Source organism: Barbus barbus (assembly GCF_936440315.1).
Source record: "Barbus barbus genome assembly, chromosome: 28".
Taxonomy (NCBI): domain Eukaryota; kingdom Metazoa; phylum Chordata; class Actinopteri; order Cypriniformes; family Cyprinidae; genus Barbus; species Barbus barbus.
In genome coordinates this window covers 10,262,159-10,281,284 of record NC_136756.1, presented here as the reverse complement: position 1 = coordinate 10,281,284, position 19,126 = coordinate 10,262,159, and the positions used below count along the sequence as shown (strand labels likewise).

Here is a 19,126-nt window from a genome sequence, read left to right as displayed (position 1 = left end):
CCTCAAAACTGAACTGAATAAATGATGTCAGAAATGACCATCCCTTCAAATGTATGCGTTGTTTTGATGTTTGGCCACTAGTTGTCGCTACCCATTTTATTTTTCGCATACATCGCTTGACCTCTTCTGCGCAAATTTTACTCACTGGAACTACTTCGCCAAGAAAGAGGTGAAATATCACTCCGCGTCACGTCCGCTCGCCTACCTGCATCACTTGTGCAACTACTCACAATTCGACATAACACGATATATAGTCCGTTTATAACACACACGTGAAATCAATACCCATTTTCTGTTAAATCAAGTACGATAATTTTCTTCATTCTGAGTTAAATCGGACGAATCCAGGGACTAGTTTATATGTAACGAGAAGCGTGGAGGGATGAGACCGTGCTCGCATCCAGTCAAGTGTGTGTTTTCCCAACTGAGATCAATGGATCTTGCGAGAGTTGTGCTTAGGTCGTGATGAAACCAAGATGGCGTGTAGTTCAGACAGGATGAACGGTGGATAGGTGACGAGGAAAGAAAACAACGCGTATTTTCTGAGCGCGCGAGAAACAGTTATTGTAAATAAAAAGTCAACTTACACGGGGCTTTCAGGAGTCAGTTGAGAAGAGGATCTCCGCGATCATCATCCCTCTAACCGACCGAGAGTGTGTATGTGCTGGGATGGGCTGATCGAGGAGGCCGCGGAGCCACTGCCACCGAGACTGACCCTCCACTGAACAATAGACCCCGTGAACATCAAATAATAACACACCGGCGCACTAATCATTCCGAGGCGACACCGAAGAATAAGAATAACTCAGACCGAGTACAAAAAATGTAAGACTGGTGCTCAGATTCACAGCACTGATCATTTATGTTGATTTAGCGCAAGTGTTTCTGTTTTAACTTACCTGCTAACGTTATATCCGATCAGATGATCCGTTTAAATGCGACCCGAGACAACCACACCATCTTCTCCCCTTGTGTGTTTCCACAACTCAGCCATTCTGTGGAGTTGAGTCCTAATGTTTGGCCCTCGTACTGGATTTATATACTATTTACGTCTTCACACTGTCGGATATTTTGAGATTCGTTAATACTTTTGACATCAAATCAATCGTTTGTTGGATTTGGCCGTGAGTCTTCTGACAAACGGATGGTGAGGCTTTATTGTTTTGGTCATTAGCCGCATAGCTAACCAGCTACTTCTATAAAACGGCTTTCTTAGCAATTCCCCAGTGAACATACTTTTCCAAGTAAGTCTTAAAAGTGTCAGTTCCGCTCATTTAAATGGTTTATTTACTATTATCTGTGAATTTGAAAGCTGTTCTCGAATCTCACGCGAGCTGAGGCCGGTTAGCAGGCTAAAGCTACAGGAAATTTGGGATTATGGCTGTGTCTCAAACCCTTAGAAAGCAGTTTTGACTGTCATATGCTCCCCTTTGAATGTGTTTTTGTCTAATTTTAATGTCAGTTGTTTAGGTAGGCAACTTACTAGGATTTGAGAGACAGTCGCTGTCAGCAATATTTTATGTATAACTTGTCTGTCACGACATTGTCAGAAGTGCATCAAACTGAATAGCCAATCTTCAGATAATAACAACATTTGAACGAGACGGGTTGTATGTGCATATTCATCTATAATGATTAATAAAACGATAAGTTAATGGCATCGATATTAGCTTGGGAAATGAAGTGTGAACTGTTTTTTGTCACGTGGTCCGTTTTTTGTTGTTTTCACAACATGGAAGCTACCAGCATATAAACCACTAGAATAGGTTTATTTTGTTGTAAATGAACGGCCTGTGTCATGTAAGGCATTTTACTGTTTTATAAGGTGCACATTTGATTAAACCAGTGGCTGTGGATACATGCAAAAGCTATTTAAGGCCTAAATGAACAATTTTTCGCTCCCTCCCCCATTTTGTCTGGTTTGAGACTGAGAGGTAGACAAATTCAAAAGTAGGGGATTTCTGAAGTTAGAGAGGGTATGATGTTTTGTTAGAATAGTAACAGGGTGCATTTCCAGACGTGCTTCTAGAGAGCAAGTTTCTGTTCTCCAATTCCTCCTGTCAAAGTGCCCGAGGAAGGTCTTTTTCCTTTGTGCTCTAAGCTTCCTGATTAGTTTAATTTCAGGCATCATCAAGGCCCTTCTGTTAGATCTATGTATAATTAGTTATTTTGACACGTATGCTTTTGTGCAGGTCGCATATGGATCAAACGCTGGTGTCCGTTAGGGTGAACTCTGAACTTTTAAATATAGGGATGAATAGATACCGTGGCCCATAGTGTCATTTGATCATGTTAACGTTTAAAACATGAATTATCACAGTAAATAAAAACAGTGGACGTTCTTAATAAAAAACGCTCTTGCATGAAGTGTTACATTCAGAAAGAATGATTTATGTGATTGATTTTTAATCCGCTTGTGTTGTAAGAGAGAATGCCAATGTAATTGCATTCACTTTTTGACTTTAGTAGTTATATTGTTTGATTTAAGTGAAATTATTTATTTTGAACTTGAATTGTTTGCTTTCAGAGCGATGGATGGAGGGGAGGAGTTTGTTCCACCGCCGGAATGTCCAGTGTTTGAACCATCGTGGGAAGAGTTTGCTGATCCTCTTGGATATATCGCCAAAATCCGTCCAATAGCAGAAAAGTCTGGAATATGCAAGATTCGCCCACCACCCGTAATCATCTTTTGCAATCTAAACCTGTGACTTTATATTGTTTGTATTACATAAAAGATGATATTCTGAAAAGCATCTCAGTGTTTCATGCCCATAGGATAAAAGTCAGTGCTCAACAAAACTGTTGGGTTAGCAACATTCTTCAAAATATATACTTTTTTGTCCTACAGAATTTAAATTTCTGGGTAAAATATATCCCTTAATGTTAGTCCATTTTGGAAATATTTACATTTTGCTATTCAAACAGCCTTTTTCTTTCCATTACAGGACTGGCAACCACCATTTGCTGTGGAGGTGGACAATTTCCGGTTCACGCCACGTATTCAGAGGCTCAATGAGCTTGAGGTCAGAGCTGCATCCTGTTGAACTCATCACCTGAGTGTCTTACTCCATGAAGCGTGAACCACGTATTCTTGTGTTGACTAAGCACTAACACATCTGTTTTTTTTGTTTTTTTTTCTCAGGCTGAGACACGAGTGAAGCTAAATTATCTGGACAGAATTGCCAAGTTCTGGGAGATCCAGGCATCCTCTCTGAAGATCCCCAATATAGAACGACGTATTCTAGATCTGTTCAGCTTGGCCAAGGTGAAAACAGCAGCCAGTTGTTTGATGTCATTTCACTTATTAGGAAAAAAAGATAAGAGATGGTCAACAGAACTTTTGGATAGATTTTTAAAGTAAACTCACCCTAAGAAAATCATAGATCTATAGAATAGTGTAAACAGGAAAGAGTCAGTAATTCACGTTGTATGTCCTGTGTGGTAGATCGTGACAGAGGAAGGGGGTTTCGAGGCGGTGTGTAAGGAGAGACGCTGGGCACGCGTGGCACAGAAACTGGGATATCCTCCTGGCAAAAACATTGGCTCTCTCCTAAGGTCGCACTATGAGAGGATCGTCTATCCATTTGAGATGTTCCAGTCTGGAGCCAGTTTACCGGTACTTTGTTTGACCATTTGTTTGACCATGTGCTTACACACACACACACACACACACAAATATTCCAGTATTTGAAATCCCAATTATCAGAATTGGGTCATATTTTGATTATGTGAGCATCAGGTCTATACATAAACCTGAATCACATTCCCATATTAATCTGTATTTTGGGTAAACACCTTATTTGGGACAACTACTATAACTGCACATTCATTTACATCAGCGCATACCCAAACCAAGGGAGTTCTGTGTGATATTAGATACAGGAAGTTTCAAAACTTGTTCTTTTCAATAGCTTGACATTTCACAACCATTAAAAGAGAAGTCACGACCCACAGTTGGTAATTTGTCTATTTATTGAGTACTATTGTTAAGGACATAAATGAGTATTAATGATTTGATTGATTAAATTACTGTCCACAATTACAGAAGAGAATCACAAGAATGTGCATGTCTTAGTTTACTTGAATGTTGTTACATGTGCACAGTAATGTTCTGTGGAGCAATTAAAGGTCTTTTACAAATATGAAGCTGACATGTGCGTTCTGCATATCTAGCCATGTAAACCCAGGCCGTATGACAGTGAAGTGGTAGACCGGGAATACAAACCCCACTCCATTCCTCTCCGCCAATCAGTCCCGCCGTCCAAGATGAGCAGTTATGGACGACGAGCCAATCGCCTTAAGCCTGAGGTGAGTGACATTTCTGGGCGAATGTGTGTTTCAGCTCTTTTGTTGTTATTTCAATAGTTCATTGTGGCATCATTAGCTCATTATGTCTCAGTATTTGATCAGCATTTTTTTTTTCTAAATTCAAAATCAACAATGGTATCAAAATGAAAAAACTAGTGCAGTGATTTTAAAAACAGTATAACTGTATGTATAACATTTACAGATAAATGCAATTTATATCAGACATGTCAAAATCAATACAATGTGCCCTGTTAACAAAGATTCTACTAAATTGTGCCAAAATCAACAAGTCTAATAACCTTTATTTTTAGTAATCTTCGTGATGACTACTGATGACTTTAACCTTTGCAATAATTGTATGTATAACTGACCAGGAGTTTATGGATCCATCCAAACATGTGCTTTGTCTGTTTTTCTGAGATGTATGAACGCTTTTGGATCGGCACTGACCATGCTTTCAAGACACTTCCCAGCATGCTTTGCTCCCCGTGCTGTAAAATAAAGCATTGTGTCCATCTTGCCCTCATCCCTCTGTCTTCTTTCTTTCACTTTCTGCCTTTCATTTGTTGTCATTACGCTTTGTCTCTTTAAGACCATTGGCCATAACCTAAAATTTTCATTACATCATAATGCAATTCTCATCCTATTCTTTTCCAAGATGCAGCATTTTCCCAGCACTTGTTTTTTGGGTGTTTGGCTTTTTAATTTGCCTGCCCATTGCATTAGCTTGGTCAATGGATTCATAGCATTAGTGATGATAAACTAGTTTCAGATAACCAAAGAAATCTTTATAGTTTTCAAAGTTAAGGAACCTTCTGCGGTTCCCTTACCACTAAATTATATAGATATTTAAAGAAATAACATTTAGTCATTTATATCTTCAGTAAGTGAAGTTACCACCAAGTTAACTCTCCCCTTCTTGGCCTTGAATCAAAGCCTTCTGTCTCTTAATATTGTTTAAACAGTTATTCTGTTGATTTACATCCTAATTCTAAGTTTAAGAAGAAAACTAAAATCCTTACATTACCAGAAAAAAAAGTTTGGACTCGCTCAGCTGATCTTTTGATATAAAAGCATGTGCTTGAATGCTTAAAACAATTTTGTAGGCAAATATAAGTTGGGCATCCATAATTTCTTTAAAATGTGTAACTACATTAATTATTTCTTTTTGTATCATAAGTTGCAAGTTGGACCCAGATCTTTTATGAAAAGTAGCCAAAAAGTGTAATACATGGGTGCTCCTTTAAAATTTAAAATCATCCCAGGATGCACTTGATAAAGTTGGTTAAGAGAATGTCTAGAGAAAGTAAGTCAAATGTAATATATTTTGTATTTGTTTACTATACTTTTTATGGAATTCCCATGCGTGTTTCCAAACTTTTGACTGATATCTTATATGAAATATAAAATCTTATTTTAAAAATATGGAGCAAGTAATGTTATCTGTTGAACAATCATGTGCAATTACAACAAATAAATAAAACTGTTGCAACTGAACGGTTGTACAGTTTCATCCTAGTACGTGATTTTGGTTTTTAAATTAATATTGTCTGAATCACTTATGCTGTTGGCTTAAAGTTGAATTGTACTTCAGACATTAAAAAAATTACACATTTGTAATAGGCTACTGTCCCCCGATTGACTCGGTCCTGTCGCACATGGTTGTTGTTTTTTCCTTCTGTCTTTCTCTCTCTGGAATCCATTTTGTTTTGGTTGTTGTCTCCCCATGCAGGGTCCAGAGGATCCAACTCACCACCCTCTTACAACTGGCTCTCAACACATCTCCTCGGTACTGCCTCGCTCTCTCTCTCTCACTCCCACTGTTCTTTACTTTCCTCCCTATCCCTCTCTTTCTTTCTTTCTTTCTTTCTTTGCTGACGTTCTTTCATGCTTTAAAAAAAAAACCCTTGTTTGGTTTATGCTGTCGTTCACGCTTAACTGGGGGTCTAATTTCATGTAGAAGCTCTTGTTTCTCGTCTTTCAGCTCTTGATTTTGCTTATTTCTTTATGCATCCATCCTGTCTTCCTCCATGTCCTTCAGTCATCTAACATATTTCACTTTGCTTGTCTTGCCACACTTTTAGCAATGTTGGCTTGCTTACATTTCCTCTTTGGTGGTGGACCAAACTCTGGGCTGCATATTACTACTAATCTATGATTGCTATAATCTGTTGTCACTGCTGTTCTCTTAATGGCTGGTTCATATAATGTTCATCATGCCGCAAATCAGAAATGAGTTGTTTTTGCTTAACGATGACACAGTGAACCTTTGTCTTCAGAGTAACAGATTTCAGGAACAGAACAGAGAAATACCGCGTTTGATGTTTCTGACAGACGTCAATCTGGACATAATGCTTAGATGTGTTCTTGCTTCTGCATATTTGAGGCATTTAGCAGTTTGGACTATATTTATGAGATCGTCACCCATTCTCTATGAAAGGCCCTGTTTAGGCTTTTTTTTTAAATATATAATTTATATATATATATATTTTTGTATAAATATATGTAGGTGAATATTGCCATTTATTATGTTAATGCTGTTTTTGTTTAGGGAAAATCAGCATTGAAAATGTGTATATATAGATTTCAAATGTTTTTATTTCTTGCATTGCACATTTTAAAAATATACTTGGCATATGCAACCTGAGCTATAATTATTATTACTGCTATTATTAAATAGCACAGGCTATTTAATGTTTAACTGATTGAAGATTGTTATTTCAGAGTAAAATGTAGAGAGATATAAATAAAGGCCTAGTTTTATTGGCCAGCACTTTTAGCAGTGGATCGTTTCATGAGAGACTTTGCCATTCAGTATTAATTGTGTTTGAATGAATAATTGCTTTTTCCCTCTTGATAGCAGTCAAGTCTGGGACAAAACTAACTTCATGCATGTTTGCTCTTGCTTTAACAGTCTGCAGTGGCGTCTCAACCATTTTTGCTTTATATTGATAAATCTGGGGTTTTCAGTCAGTTTTGTAATGTAGTTTGAGCATCAAAGAAATTTGAATAAACTAAGAAAAGTGTGGGGAAATCTTTCTGATGCTTTTCAACTGTGAGACAAGTAGTGAAAAGTTAATATCCTAAACAGTCAGGATCCTTCATGGAAGAAGCTGTGTTTAGTGTAGAAACAGAGAAAGGAAAACCCTCTCTCTCATATATCGTCATCGCTGTTCCTGTAGTTCACTTACAGTCTTTCACTTATGCCCATTAGCCGGAGCCTACAGAAGAAGACATAGAGAAGAACCCTGAGCTGAAAAAGCTGCAGATTTATGGGGCTGGACCTAAAATGATGGGGCTTGGTCTTGTACCTCGAGACAAGACACGGAAGAAAGGTTTGTGTTTGCAGTTTAGATTTGATTTGATTTTGTTCTTTATAAATGTGACGGATAAATGTTTCAAGTGTCACATTATGCATTTTCACCAGATGAACTGCCGGAGACTGTAATAGTGCGGGACAGCGCTGCCAGTGCATCTGTGAAAGATGAACCTGCAGAGACACCGGTTACAAAATCAGATCCAGACATTCCTCCACCACCCCCAAATCTCATTATCAAGGAGGATGTTGATGACGACAAAAATCACACTGATGATCCTAATGATTCCAGTGATGAACCCTGCACCAAAATGACCATGAGACTCCGACGCAACCTCAATAACCCACAGTTTGTAAGTTTGAGAGAGATGTATGAACTTAAGAGTTGGATTAATTGGATTGATGGCTCAATCAGACTGAAAATCCTCCATGTAAACACCTCAATCCATCCGATTGAGCTTGATAAGATTGGAAGGGGTGGTGTAGATCTGACATGATTCGATCAACAGGATAAGTGAAACCTGTAGATGCTTGTATCTGACTATTTTTCCAATCAGATTCAAAAATACCTTGCACACATGCAAAATTTTTCTAAACTCGATAACTGAAATCTGTCAGGTGGACTCGTTTATGTGTCGGATGTGCGGACGTGGGGACGAGGATGAGAAGTTACTGCTCTGTGATGGGTGTGATGATAATTATCACACGTTCTGCCTGATACCTCCACTCACAGACCCACCCAAAGGAAACTGGCGATGTCCAAAATGCATAGCAGAGGTGAGAGACCAGACCGAAATAACTCTTGTATTATTCTGTTGTGTTATGCTGGATATTTCAGTAGGAAAACTACTACTGTTTTGATGTTATTTCTGTTTATGGAGTTTTAAGTGTCTTAAGATGCTTAAGTGTGTAAAATAAAAACACTCTAATACTTTCTAAGTCCTGACTTTTATTTCTTGGTGTGTAGCAATCAACTGTAAATGTGTTGTCTGTGTAGGAGTGTAAAAAGCCAGCAGAGGCGTTTGGTTTTGAGCAGGCCACTCGAGAGTATACGTTACAGAGCTTCGGTGAGATGGCCGACACTTTTAAAGCAGACTACTTCAACATGCCTGTCCATGTGAGTGTTTTTCTTGCCTTTAATCAATCTCGAACCCCACAGACTCTTACTGTGCACATACAAATCATTTCATTGACATTTTAATTGTTTTTTTTTTTTTTAGATGGTGCCGACAGAGCTGGTTGAGAAGGAGTTTTGGAGGTTGGTCAGTAGTATTGAAGAAGACGTAACTGTAGAATATGGGGCAGATATTCACTCAAAGGAATTTGGTAGTGGTTTTCCTGTCAACAACGGCAAGAGACACTTGTCAGATGAGGAAGAGGTTAGTTTTTTTTTCACTTTTCGTTTTTCCATGTTTTGGTCAAGAAAGCAAAGTAACATCTCCGACCTGTTCTTGTTGCAGGAATATGCTCGCAGCGGCTGGAATTTAAACGTTATGCCAGTGTTGGAGCAGTCAGTATTGTGCCACATTAATGCCGATATCTCTGGCATGAAGGTGCCATGGCTGTATGTTGGCATGGTGTTCTCCGCTTTCTGTTGGCATATAGAGGACCACTGGAGTTACTCCATCAACTATTTACACTGGTAATGCATAGAGACTTTGCTAATATGCTATGTAGCAGCTTTCTGAAGCAGCTTGTCATATCATATTTTTTAGTTGTAGAAATTGCCAGAAAAGCTTGTGACCAGTGACCACATGTCTTTTGTACTGTAAGCACAGTCTGATGCATCTGGGGTGACATAAAAAAAAACTTTTTGGCTTCTCGTTTTAGGGGTGAGCCCAAAACATGGTATGGTGTGCCATCATCTGCTGCAGAGAAGTTAGAGGAGGTGATGAAGAAACTCACACCTGAGCTCTTCGAGTTCCAGCCAGACCTGCTCCACCAGCTTGTCACCATCATGAACCCTAATATACTCATGTCTCATGGAGTGCCGGTTTGTAACACGCACACGCACACTCGCACTCACTCAATATTATAATTAGCGTACTTAAGTAATCAGGCTGCATCATTAAGCCACTACTATTTTAAGAATGTGAAGTGAGGCCTGAAAAAAAGCTCTTTTTAAGTTAATTTGGCTTTTAGGGCTGCTGCTTGATGTCCTGTCAATTTATAAAATAAATGGTCTGTGCCCTGAAAATAATGTATTCTTACTGTAAATTTTCTGATGTTTGGTTATTTTATTGTTTCTCTAAATGTGAGCACAACAATTTTTTCTGTATGAATAGTTTTGTTGGTGGCATTATTGTTTTGTCATGTGTGAATGGACTTTCAAAACACTTGATCTCAGTTGGCTATAATTCTTGATTGACAGGTGGTTCGGACCAATCAGTGTGCTGGGGAGTTTGTCATCACTTTTCCACGAGCTTATCACAGCGGTTTTAATCAAGGATATAACTTTGCCGAAGCAGTCAACTTCTGCACTGCAGACTGGGTAAATGCGTACAATGTGCACACATAAATGAACCCTCATTTAAATTTGTAGTCATGTAAAGCAGTGTGTGAAACAGATAAACGGCATTTTGAGGAACTACATTTTAAATGTCAGTCATCCTGTTGTGAGTTACTGAGGCTTTTGCTCTTCATCTCTCTGCTAGCTGCCCACAGGGCGCTCTTGTATTGAGCATTACCGGTGGCTGAGGCGCTACTGCGTGTTCTCTCATGAGGAACTCACCTGCAAGATGGCGGCCTGCCCAGAGAAGCTGGATCTGAACCTGGCAGCTGCCACGCACAGGGAGATGTTCATTATTGTACAGGAGGAGAGGAAACTACGCAAAGGCCTGCTGGAAAGGGTGAGCGGAGACGATATGTTTGCTGAATGAGGAAAAAACATTGGGGATTGAGCGACCGACAATATTTGATAATAATATTTGGCTACAAATGTGTATAATATCAGTTTATTACAATGTATATGAGTTCTGCAAGAGGTCATACTATCAGTGCCTAGTAAGTTCATGTTTCATAAAAGTTACAACTGCATTTATTAACCTCTGAACCATTAGCATCCTTTTTTTTCTTTTTGGAATTTTATAATTTTTAATTTCAAAATAATAAATTAAAAACCCTGTCGGTTTTATTACAGTATTTAGTGTTTAATGTCTATTTAATGCTTATTCTTATTTCCTTCTTGCATATAAAAAGGACAAAGTACTGTTTGTTTGTCTGTGCTGGGTTTTTCTTTATTAGATGAAACAAAAAATAAAGTCTCCATTTTATTCGCCACCTAATATGTTTTTGTTAAAATGTTAAAAACCAAACCACATTGTCTATAATTAGCCTGCCCAAAATGCTAAGTAGGCATCTTACTAGGTTTTGAATCAAAGGTCATGATGCATTAGTACACCTAACTGCTGCTTTTTGGCCAAAATCACAATCCCTACAAATAAAATAAGTGGTTGATAGACTCTTTTTGATTGCTGATTGACTGTGTTTTGTACCTTGGTGTCATCTCTCAGGGCATAAAGGAAGCAGAAAGGGAAGCCTTTGAGTTACTGCCTGATGATGAAAGACAATGTGACAAATGTAAGACCACCTGCTTCCTCTCGGCCCTGGCATGTTCGAACTGCCAAGAGTGTCTTGTCTGCCTCTACCATGCCCAGGACCTCTGCTCTTGCCCCAGTGAAAAACTCTACCTCAGGTATACCAGCACAGAGCTTGTCTGTGGGATCTTACTCATTACGTTCATGGCTACAGATATGTTTTGCCGGAAGTGTCTTATGTGCTTTTTGTTCCCTCATCTATGAAGGTATCGCTATACTCTGGATGAACTCTTGGCCATGTTGCATCGGCTGAAAGTTCGCGCCGAGTCTTTTGACTCATGGGCAAACCGAGTGAAGGAAGCCCTAGAGCAGGAAGAAGGCAACAAAATAGGTAAATGTGACAAACCACACAGAGAGACAAAATCACAAGCTCTGCATTTGTAAACAGTTCTTATTAGCCATTTTAATAGGTGCTGGAGATGTGCAAAACTGAATGCAGTGACACAAGCCCAAATTAATGTTTTCTTCTCTCTTCAGACATTAAAGATCTAGAGGTTCTGAAAGAAGAGGCAGCTGACAAGAAGTTCCCCAATAATGAGCTGCTCCAGCGCCTCAACACTGTCCTCGCAGACATACAAAAGTGTGAGAGCAGTAGCACAGAGCTCCTCAGCAACAGCCAGAGCAGGAGAATGAGTCTGGAGGAGCTGAGGACTCTGGTGGACACCATGCAGAACCTGCCCTGTGTTATAAAACCGCTGGAGGAAGTGCAGGTAAGAAAATAGGCCAAAGATATAGCATAAAAAATATTTGGCCATGTGCTTTAAAGTTCAACCACTGTCGCTTCTTTTCCAGGTGGTATTGCAGAAGATAGAGGAGTTTGATGCACGCGCTCAAGCTCTGGTTGACAGCACAAAAGGCGAGTGGAAGCAGGACTCTCCTCTACCCGCGGCTTCAGAGATCCAGGCCCTGCTGGAGGAGGGTGCATCGCTGCCTGTTATAGCCCCGGCATGTGAGCTCCTGAGCGGGCTGCAGGAGCAAGGTCGCTGGTTGGGAGAGGTCAGGCGGACATTAGGGCCGGAGGGGAGCGAGGTGACTCTTGCTGTGCTGAGGAACTTGATGGAATTAGGTTGTAATGTACCACAGAGTATATCGGTGGAGACCGCAATGGCTGAACTGCAAGAGCTACTGACTATAGCCGAGCGCTGGGAGGAGAAGGCACAGATCTGTCTGGAAGACAGGTGAGCTGGTTCAAGTAAGGGACGGAATATGTCACCACACCAGTACAGCCTACATTTTCAACTATAAATTGTTTCTTGCGAGCAGGCAGAAACATCATCTGTCGACGCTGGAGGCCATCGTGAACGAGGCTCAGCTAATACCAGTGCAGCTGCCTAACATCCTGTCCCTGCAGGCCTGCTTGAGCAGAGCTCGTGCTTGGGTCACTGATCTGGAGGAAATTCAAGTGAGAATAATTTTAGCCAGTTCTGATTATCTGGAATTGATGTTCAATATAGTGGTCAGCCAATATGGTTTGGCGATTCAGGGTGGTTGCATAGTTTGACTGTCTTTTCTATCTTTTCTGAGAAGAACGGTGAACACTACCCGTGTCTGGATGATCTGGAGGGTTTGGTGGCCATTGGGCGGGACCTGCCGGTGAAGATGGAGGAGCTGAAGCAGCTGGAACTGCAGGTGGCCAGTGCTCACTCCTGGAGAGAGAAGGCCAGCAAAACGTTCCTGAAGAAGAACAGCCAGCACAGTCTCCTGGAGGTGAAGAGACCACTTTTGAACACTATTTACGCTGAAATGTTATTCAAGGTTTCATCATTATTTAGATTTACATGACCATGTTTTACCCCCACCTGTGTAGGTGTTGTGCCCATGTGTTGAGAAGAGCAAGAAAATGGAGGAGAACTCACTGGGTACGGAAGCAGATTCTGATGTCAATGTATTGGGCCTCACTGCTCAGGACCTCCGAGACCCAGGAGCTATCGTGAGTTACTGTTTACTCATAATTGTCCATTTATCCTTTTTGAGTGTTCATACATCAGACTGTCAGTTTGTCTGAATCAGTGTATGACACACTCTGTTCCAAAACCTAGTGAGCTGCCTACAGGGGCAGCACCTAACTACTTGGAAGATGGAAGAAATTGTTGAAAAGTTGAATCTTCTGTGCTCAATCCATTCCAAATCAGTGGTTTGTGAGATTCCACAACAGTTAAGACCCAGGGATACTTCACTTTTAGTGGTCCACTCCATGAAGCATAAGCAATTAAAAGTACACCTCATTTACCATTAGCACGGATGGATCAGTGGATCTTTGTTTTCAAATGTTCAAATTAGGGGTGGGCAATATGACAAAAGTGTCACATCACAATTTATTTTTTTTATTTTCACGAATTTAATTTTATCATGTTGGTTTTACTATTTTTTCTGAGCAGTACAGCCAAACTAATTTCCCTATTATAAAGACAAAGCCTTTCAAGGTAACAAAATATAAAAAAAGAATGGTGGATATTTAGGCCAAAGTAGGTGAAGATGAAAATCTTTATCATTATTTTATATTTGTTATTAAAGAATAAGAACAAAGATACACATAATATACAAATAATACAAACAGTGTTTAAGTTTCAGGTACAATAGGCATATTTAGCAGGAGCATTCAAGAAATTGAATGAACAAATATAAAAATAAAACGCTATATAGATTGATTTCTATTAAAGTAACTATTTCTTTTTCAGTCAAGAGTAATGTTATTTTTTTTTCTCTTTGTTTTGTTGTTTTAACATTTAAAGAATAAAAATTCTGTCATCTGTCTGTTGATTCTGTCATAATGTTTTATTTTTATACCATCATTTACTCAAAATTAGTTTTAAACCTGAGTGAGTTTCTTTCTTCTGCTGAACATACATGCTATTTTGAAGAATGTGGAAAACCAAACAGTTGCTGGTCCACAGTGACTTACATAGGATTTTTTTTTTCCTGCTATCAAAGTCAATGTGGACCAGCAACTGTTTGGTTTTCCACATTATTCAAAATATCATCTTTTGTGGTTAGCACATGAAAGAAATTAATACAGGTTTGGGACAACATGTGAGTGAGTAAATAATGACAAATTAAATTTTAGGGTGAACTATCCCTTTAATGACAGTCGGCTGCATGTTTAGTTCTCTCCCTATAAGACCTTCACTCACCTAATATACCTGCACGCATCCATTTTTCTCTCAACTGTTTACTTTCATTTTAGACATAACCAACTGAGTCTATATGTAAACCTTGTGTGTTATGACCGTATTAGCTCAAAAGATAACTTGGTTGAGTAATCAGGCGCTGTTAGACAGGCTTTTTAGTTTGCATGCTTCAGGTGTATGGGCTCAGAAAAAGCGCACGTCAGATCAGTGCGTGAATGAGAAGTTTAACCGGCAAGGCTTTAAAACACACGCAAATAATGTACTTTTGTGATTGTGAATAAGTGCAATGTTCCGTGAGAGTTACTCCTCCGCTGAGTTAACACCGAGTGGATGTGACGTTGTACAGTACATACAGACGGCGGCGCCAGAACTGCAACTGAAAGAATGTGTGCTGTAGCACGATACTACGATATTTCTTCAAAAGCAGATCGTGGAGACATTTTTATCGTCCACGATCAAAAATAGTCATATCGCACACCCCTAGTTCAAATCAAAACAAGTTGGAAACCAGAGTGGAACACAGATACAGGAAGTATACTATCGGGCTTTAGAGAGCTGGGCCCCCTAACTAAGTTTTGGAACAGCCTAGAGAATTGTATTTTCCTTCATTTCATTGTAAGTTGATTATGTTTTGCATATTTATGTGACTTTGATGTCATCAATATCAGGTGATGGCATTCAAAGAAGGGGAGCGTCTGGAGAAAGAGGCCCTCCTCCGCCTCCAGCAGGTGAATTTAAATAAACCCAGCGTAGAAAAAGGAGCAAACGGTGACCAGAATGGCATCAAGACAGAAAGGAAATGGAGTAACTCCATGGAGTCAGACACGCCGCATAACTCGGACAGCACCTTGCTGCAGAATGGTGGCTCCGCCCCTTCCTTAACCTCTAGCCAATCAGTGTGTGTGTGCAGTGACCAACCCCGCCCCTTGCTTCACAGGTGCCATCTGTGCAAAGACTGGTTCCACGGAGGTTGTGTGCCCTTCCCATCACTGCTGGGCTCCTCTGACACAAATTTTACAAAGCCCCTCTGCTGGTGGGACTGGAACACACGTTTCCTCTGTCCACGGTGCCAAAGGTCCCGACGGCCGCGGCTGGAAACCATTCTAGCGCTGCTGGTGGCGCTTCAGAAGTTACCTGTACGCCTGCCAGAAGGAGAGGCATTGCAGTGTCTTACAGAGAGAGCCATTAACTGGCAGGGTCGAGCCAAACAGGCACTAGACACTCCGGAAGTACAGAGGGCGCTAGAGAGACTCCAACAAGTGGAGCAGGAAATGAACAGTATAAAAGAGGAAGAGCCAGAGGAGAAAATCAAATGGAATGGAGATACTGTAATTGTGTTGTCTGACTCGGAGGAAACAGAAGATGGTGTTATTGATCTGACAGAGGACGTGAACTCGCCAAAAAAGAGCAAAGACAAGGCTACTAATGGTACACAGGTGAGGAAATGCAGTTGTAACTTTTATGAAATCAATCAAATGTAAAAATCTTGTACAAAAAATTATTTTTCCTCGTCCTGTCCAGTCTGGCTGTCAGAATGGAGTTCCTAAGAAGTCAGGCACTCAGGATATTACAGGTTAGTTGCTTCAGTCATTCACAGGTAGGGCTGGGCAAAAAATCTAATTGAATCGAGAGCTTGTGAATCGAATCGAATCGATACCCAGCCCTATTCACAGAACTCTCTGAAATGAGTAATCAAACCGCTTTCATTATTTGTAACCTGTTGTCTCGTTAGGGGTGGAGTCTCTGTTGTCACTAGTGCCGTCTCTCAAAGGGCTGGTGATCGAGCTGACCACATCCACCAGAGAACAGCTGGAGGAGCTTCAGCTAGAAGGAGACCTGCTGGAGGTCACGCTTGACCAGACACACACTATTTACCGGATCCTACAGGCAGCATCACAGCCGCCCCATGATGCCCTGCACACGCTCATACAGGTGAGGGGGAGGGGGGCGGTGTTCAGATCACCAGGTTTATACTGTGAAGACCATTTTTTTTTATACTTCATTTGTGGCCACAATGAGCACTTTTGCCAAGCTCACACTGAGGCGAGCTCCCCCTGCAGCAAACTTCTTACTGACAGTCAAAGTGGCATTACGTCATGTATGTGTGGACTCCGAGGAAGACCGTGAGAGTTTAGGGTGTGATTTAGGACAGGGGCATAACTGCTAGATAAGCAGAATGTCACTAATTGAAATCAAATTACCAGACATTTTCCTTACAATTTAATTTCTCTTTTAATTTCTTTTCTTTTTCCTTGCCATTTTCTTTTCCTTTAGCATTTCATTTTCTTTTCCTTTCATTTCCTTTACCTTAGTTTCCTGTTTTTATTCTTTTGTTTCTTTTTCATTTTCTTGTCCTATTAATTTCCTTTCCCTTTCCATTTTTTTCCCCCTATTCCCTTCATTTCCTTTGGCATTTTTTATTTCCCTTCTTTATTAATTCCCCCTTTTATTTATTTTTCTTTTCCTAACTTTGTAACCATTTTTAACCAATAGTGTTATAGGTTTTTTCACATAGCCAGAAAAGTTGTGAGAAACTTTTACTGGCTGTTAAAAATCCTTGCTAAGGAGTCCTGTTGTGACTGCATTTTCCTGTTCATAGGTCATGTGATGTGACACGCTCTGTGACAACGGTGTGTGAAAGCACTATTGTCCATGTCGATAAATACATTAATTCCAGTTTATCTTGCTATATTTAAAGTGATAGTTCACCCAAAAATGAAAATTCTGTCATTACTCATCCTCATGTCGTTCCAAACCCGTAAGACCTTCGTTCATCTTCGAAACACAAATTAAGATATTTTTGATGAAATCTGAGAGCTTTCTGACCCTGCATAGACAACAACACAACTGACACGTTCAAGGCCCAGAAAGGTAGTAAGGACATCGATAAAATAGTCCATGTGACACCAGACGTTCAACTGTATTATGAAGATACAAGATTACTTTTTGTGTGCAAAGAAAATAAAAATAAACACTTTATTCAACAATGTCTTCTCTTCCATGTCAGTCTTCGATGTGCGTTCAGGACAGTACCATGAGGCATGTGTGTATTCTTCTGCTTGTAAACAAGGATTCACTGACAACCCAGATTTACTGCGCCTTGTTTACAAGCAGAGGAATACATGCGTCGTGGTACTCTTGTGAACGCACGGTGGAGACTGATACGGAAGAGAAGAAATTAGTTTTCTTTGCACACAAAAAATAGTCTTATAGCTTCATAAAATTACTGTTGAACCAGTGATATCACATGGACTATTTTATCGATGTCCTTACTACTTTCTGGGCCTTAAACGTGGTTCCATTGCTGCCTATGCAGGGTCAAAAAGCTCTCGGATTTCATCAAAAATATCTTTATTTTTTTTCGAAGATGAATGAAGGTCTTCGGGTTTGGAATGGCATGAGGGTGAGTAATTAATGACAGAATTTTCATTTTTGGGTGAACGGTCTCTTTAAGCAATGCTATAGGCCTATAGTTACCAGAGTGGGATTAACTATTGTGTGTATATATCTGCAAATCTTTTGAAACAGTTAAAGCTGCTCAAGGCACTGGTTGTGTTTATCTTAATTCAGCAATGTTCATTTTGCTCCCTCATATTCAGGCTTAACTCATTTTGTGTTTCAGATTGAGCTGCAGGAGCAGAGAAGTTCAGGTCGTGGCAGCAAGTCAAAGGACTCCAAGAGGAAGAGAAAGAGCCAGAAAACCGAAGGCGAGCCTAAATCCACAGAGGCTTCTGAATGCAAGAAAACAAAATCTACAGAGCCACACACAGGTACACAGTGCTGTCAGGCACACATTTTATTTACCATCAAATGTCTGTGATCAGAAACAAAGATACTTGCTCTTCTCTTGCAGATGTTATGATTTCCTGAAGCTGTGGACGATGTGAACGAGAGGACCACAGAGACAGAAAAAAAAGCAGGCCTCAGGCTCATTTCCCCACATAATAAGCTCACATAAATTTTTTTTCAACCCATCAAGTGGACGCTCCCCACCATACTAACCACTGCACTTTTCCCTGTTTTTCTTCCCCTTTGCCTCTGTTCTCACCCCTCATCCTGAACGGTGCACTGGCGCAGACTGCAGATCTCTGTTCTCTTTGGGGAGGGATAAAATGAGATTTGCCCTGCGGTTAAGCTGTCTGTCTTTACAATATAGATGTACCAAACTGTTCTTAACGCAAATGCCGTGTGCTGCATAATAGGACTTGTCCAGGTATTCACACAGACACACTTGATGACGGGCAGAAGGGGCGTTTAGCAGGGGACTGGCGTCGTTGCTACAATGACACTCGTATTCTTTTTGTACCGAGTCTCACATTTTGTCAGGGAGATTCGACATTGTGAATAAACTAGTATAATATTTTGAAAGTGTGACGGAAAAACAAAGGCATTTACGTTCTGGTGCTACTTTCCTAAGATAGGTGACTGCATAGTCCTTTCTCTCTTTTCCACTTCCTCTGAGTTTTGCTGTCTTCATTTCCTTTCAGTGATTCTGTTGTCTCTTTTAAGCTACCTGCTCTCTACCCCCTCTTCCTCTCCACAGAACTGTACAAAATCTCACTTTAACTCCCTTTATCTCCATCTTTTGTCGCTGGGGTTCTAATAATTCTATATTATATTATTATTATTATTATTGGTATTGCAGACACGCATTGTCGTGAGTTTGTGTATAAACATTTTCATTTCAATGTTGCCTTTGTTTCTTTTCACTCTTGTTAGAAAATAAAAGTTTAGACTTGTTTTAGGAATCTGTTTCATGACTTTTAACCAGTTATTAT

The 19,126-nt window shown here is 40.1% G+C and overlaps 2 protein-coding genes across 7 annotated transcripts in view; both read left to right on the top strand.

Annotated features, from left to right (window-relative positions):
• Positions 1-19,126, top strand: part of LOC306848491 (MAP kinase-activated protein kinase 2-like) — a 458,467-nt gene that overhangs the window by 256,383 nt on the left and 182,958 nt on the right. The window lies entirely within an intron of this gene.
• LOC306848704 (lysine-specific demethylase 5C-like) lies at positions 447-19,094 on the top strand. 4 transcript variants are annotated; one of them, XM_079383419.1, is made up of 28 exons: positions 447-825; positions 2,528-2,678; positions 2,946-3,023; positions 3,143-3,265; positions 3,446-3,616; positions 4,174-4,308; positions 6,041-6,097; positions 7,523-7,643; positions 7,736-7,977; positions 8,243-8,401; positions 8,622-8,741; positions 8,845-9,003; positions 9,085-9,266; positions 9,455-9,617; positions 9,996-10,115; positions 10,279-10,473; positions 11,137-11,318; positions 11,427-11,551; positions 11,698-11,930; positions 12,013-12,398; positions 12,484-12,622; positions 12,748-12,927; positions 13,028-13,150; positions 15,017-15,784; positions 15,870-15,921; positions 16,081-16,280; positions 17,971-18,118; positions 18,202-19,094. In XM_079383419.1, the coding sequence occupies exons 2-28, from the start codon at positions 2,532-2,534 to the stop codon at positions 18,216-18,218; spliced, it is 4,725 nt and encodes a 1,574-aa protein (XP_079239545.1). In that variant the 5' UTR covers positions 447-825; positions 2,528-2,531; the 3' UTR covers positions 18,219-19,094. The 4 variants fall into 4 exon arrangements, with proteins under 4 accessions (XP_079239545.1, XP_079239546.1, XP_079239543.1 ...); XM_079383420.1 differs by lacking the exon at positions 6,041-6,097; XM_079383417.1 differs by having other exon boundaries at positions 8,845-9,266.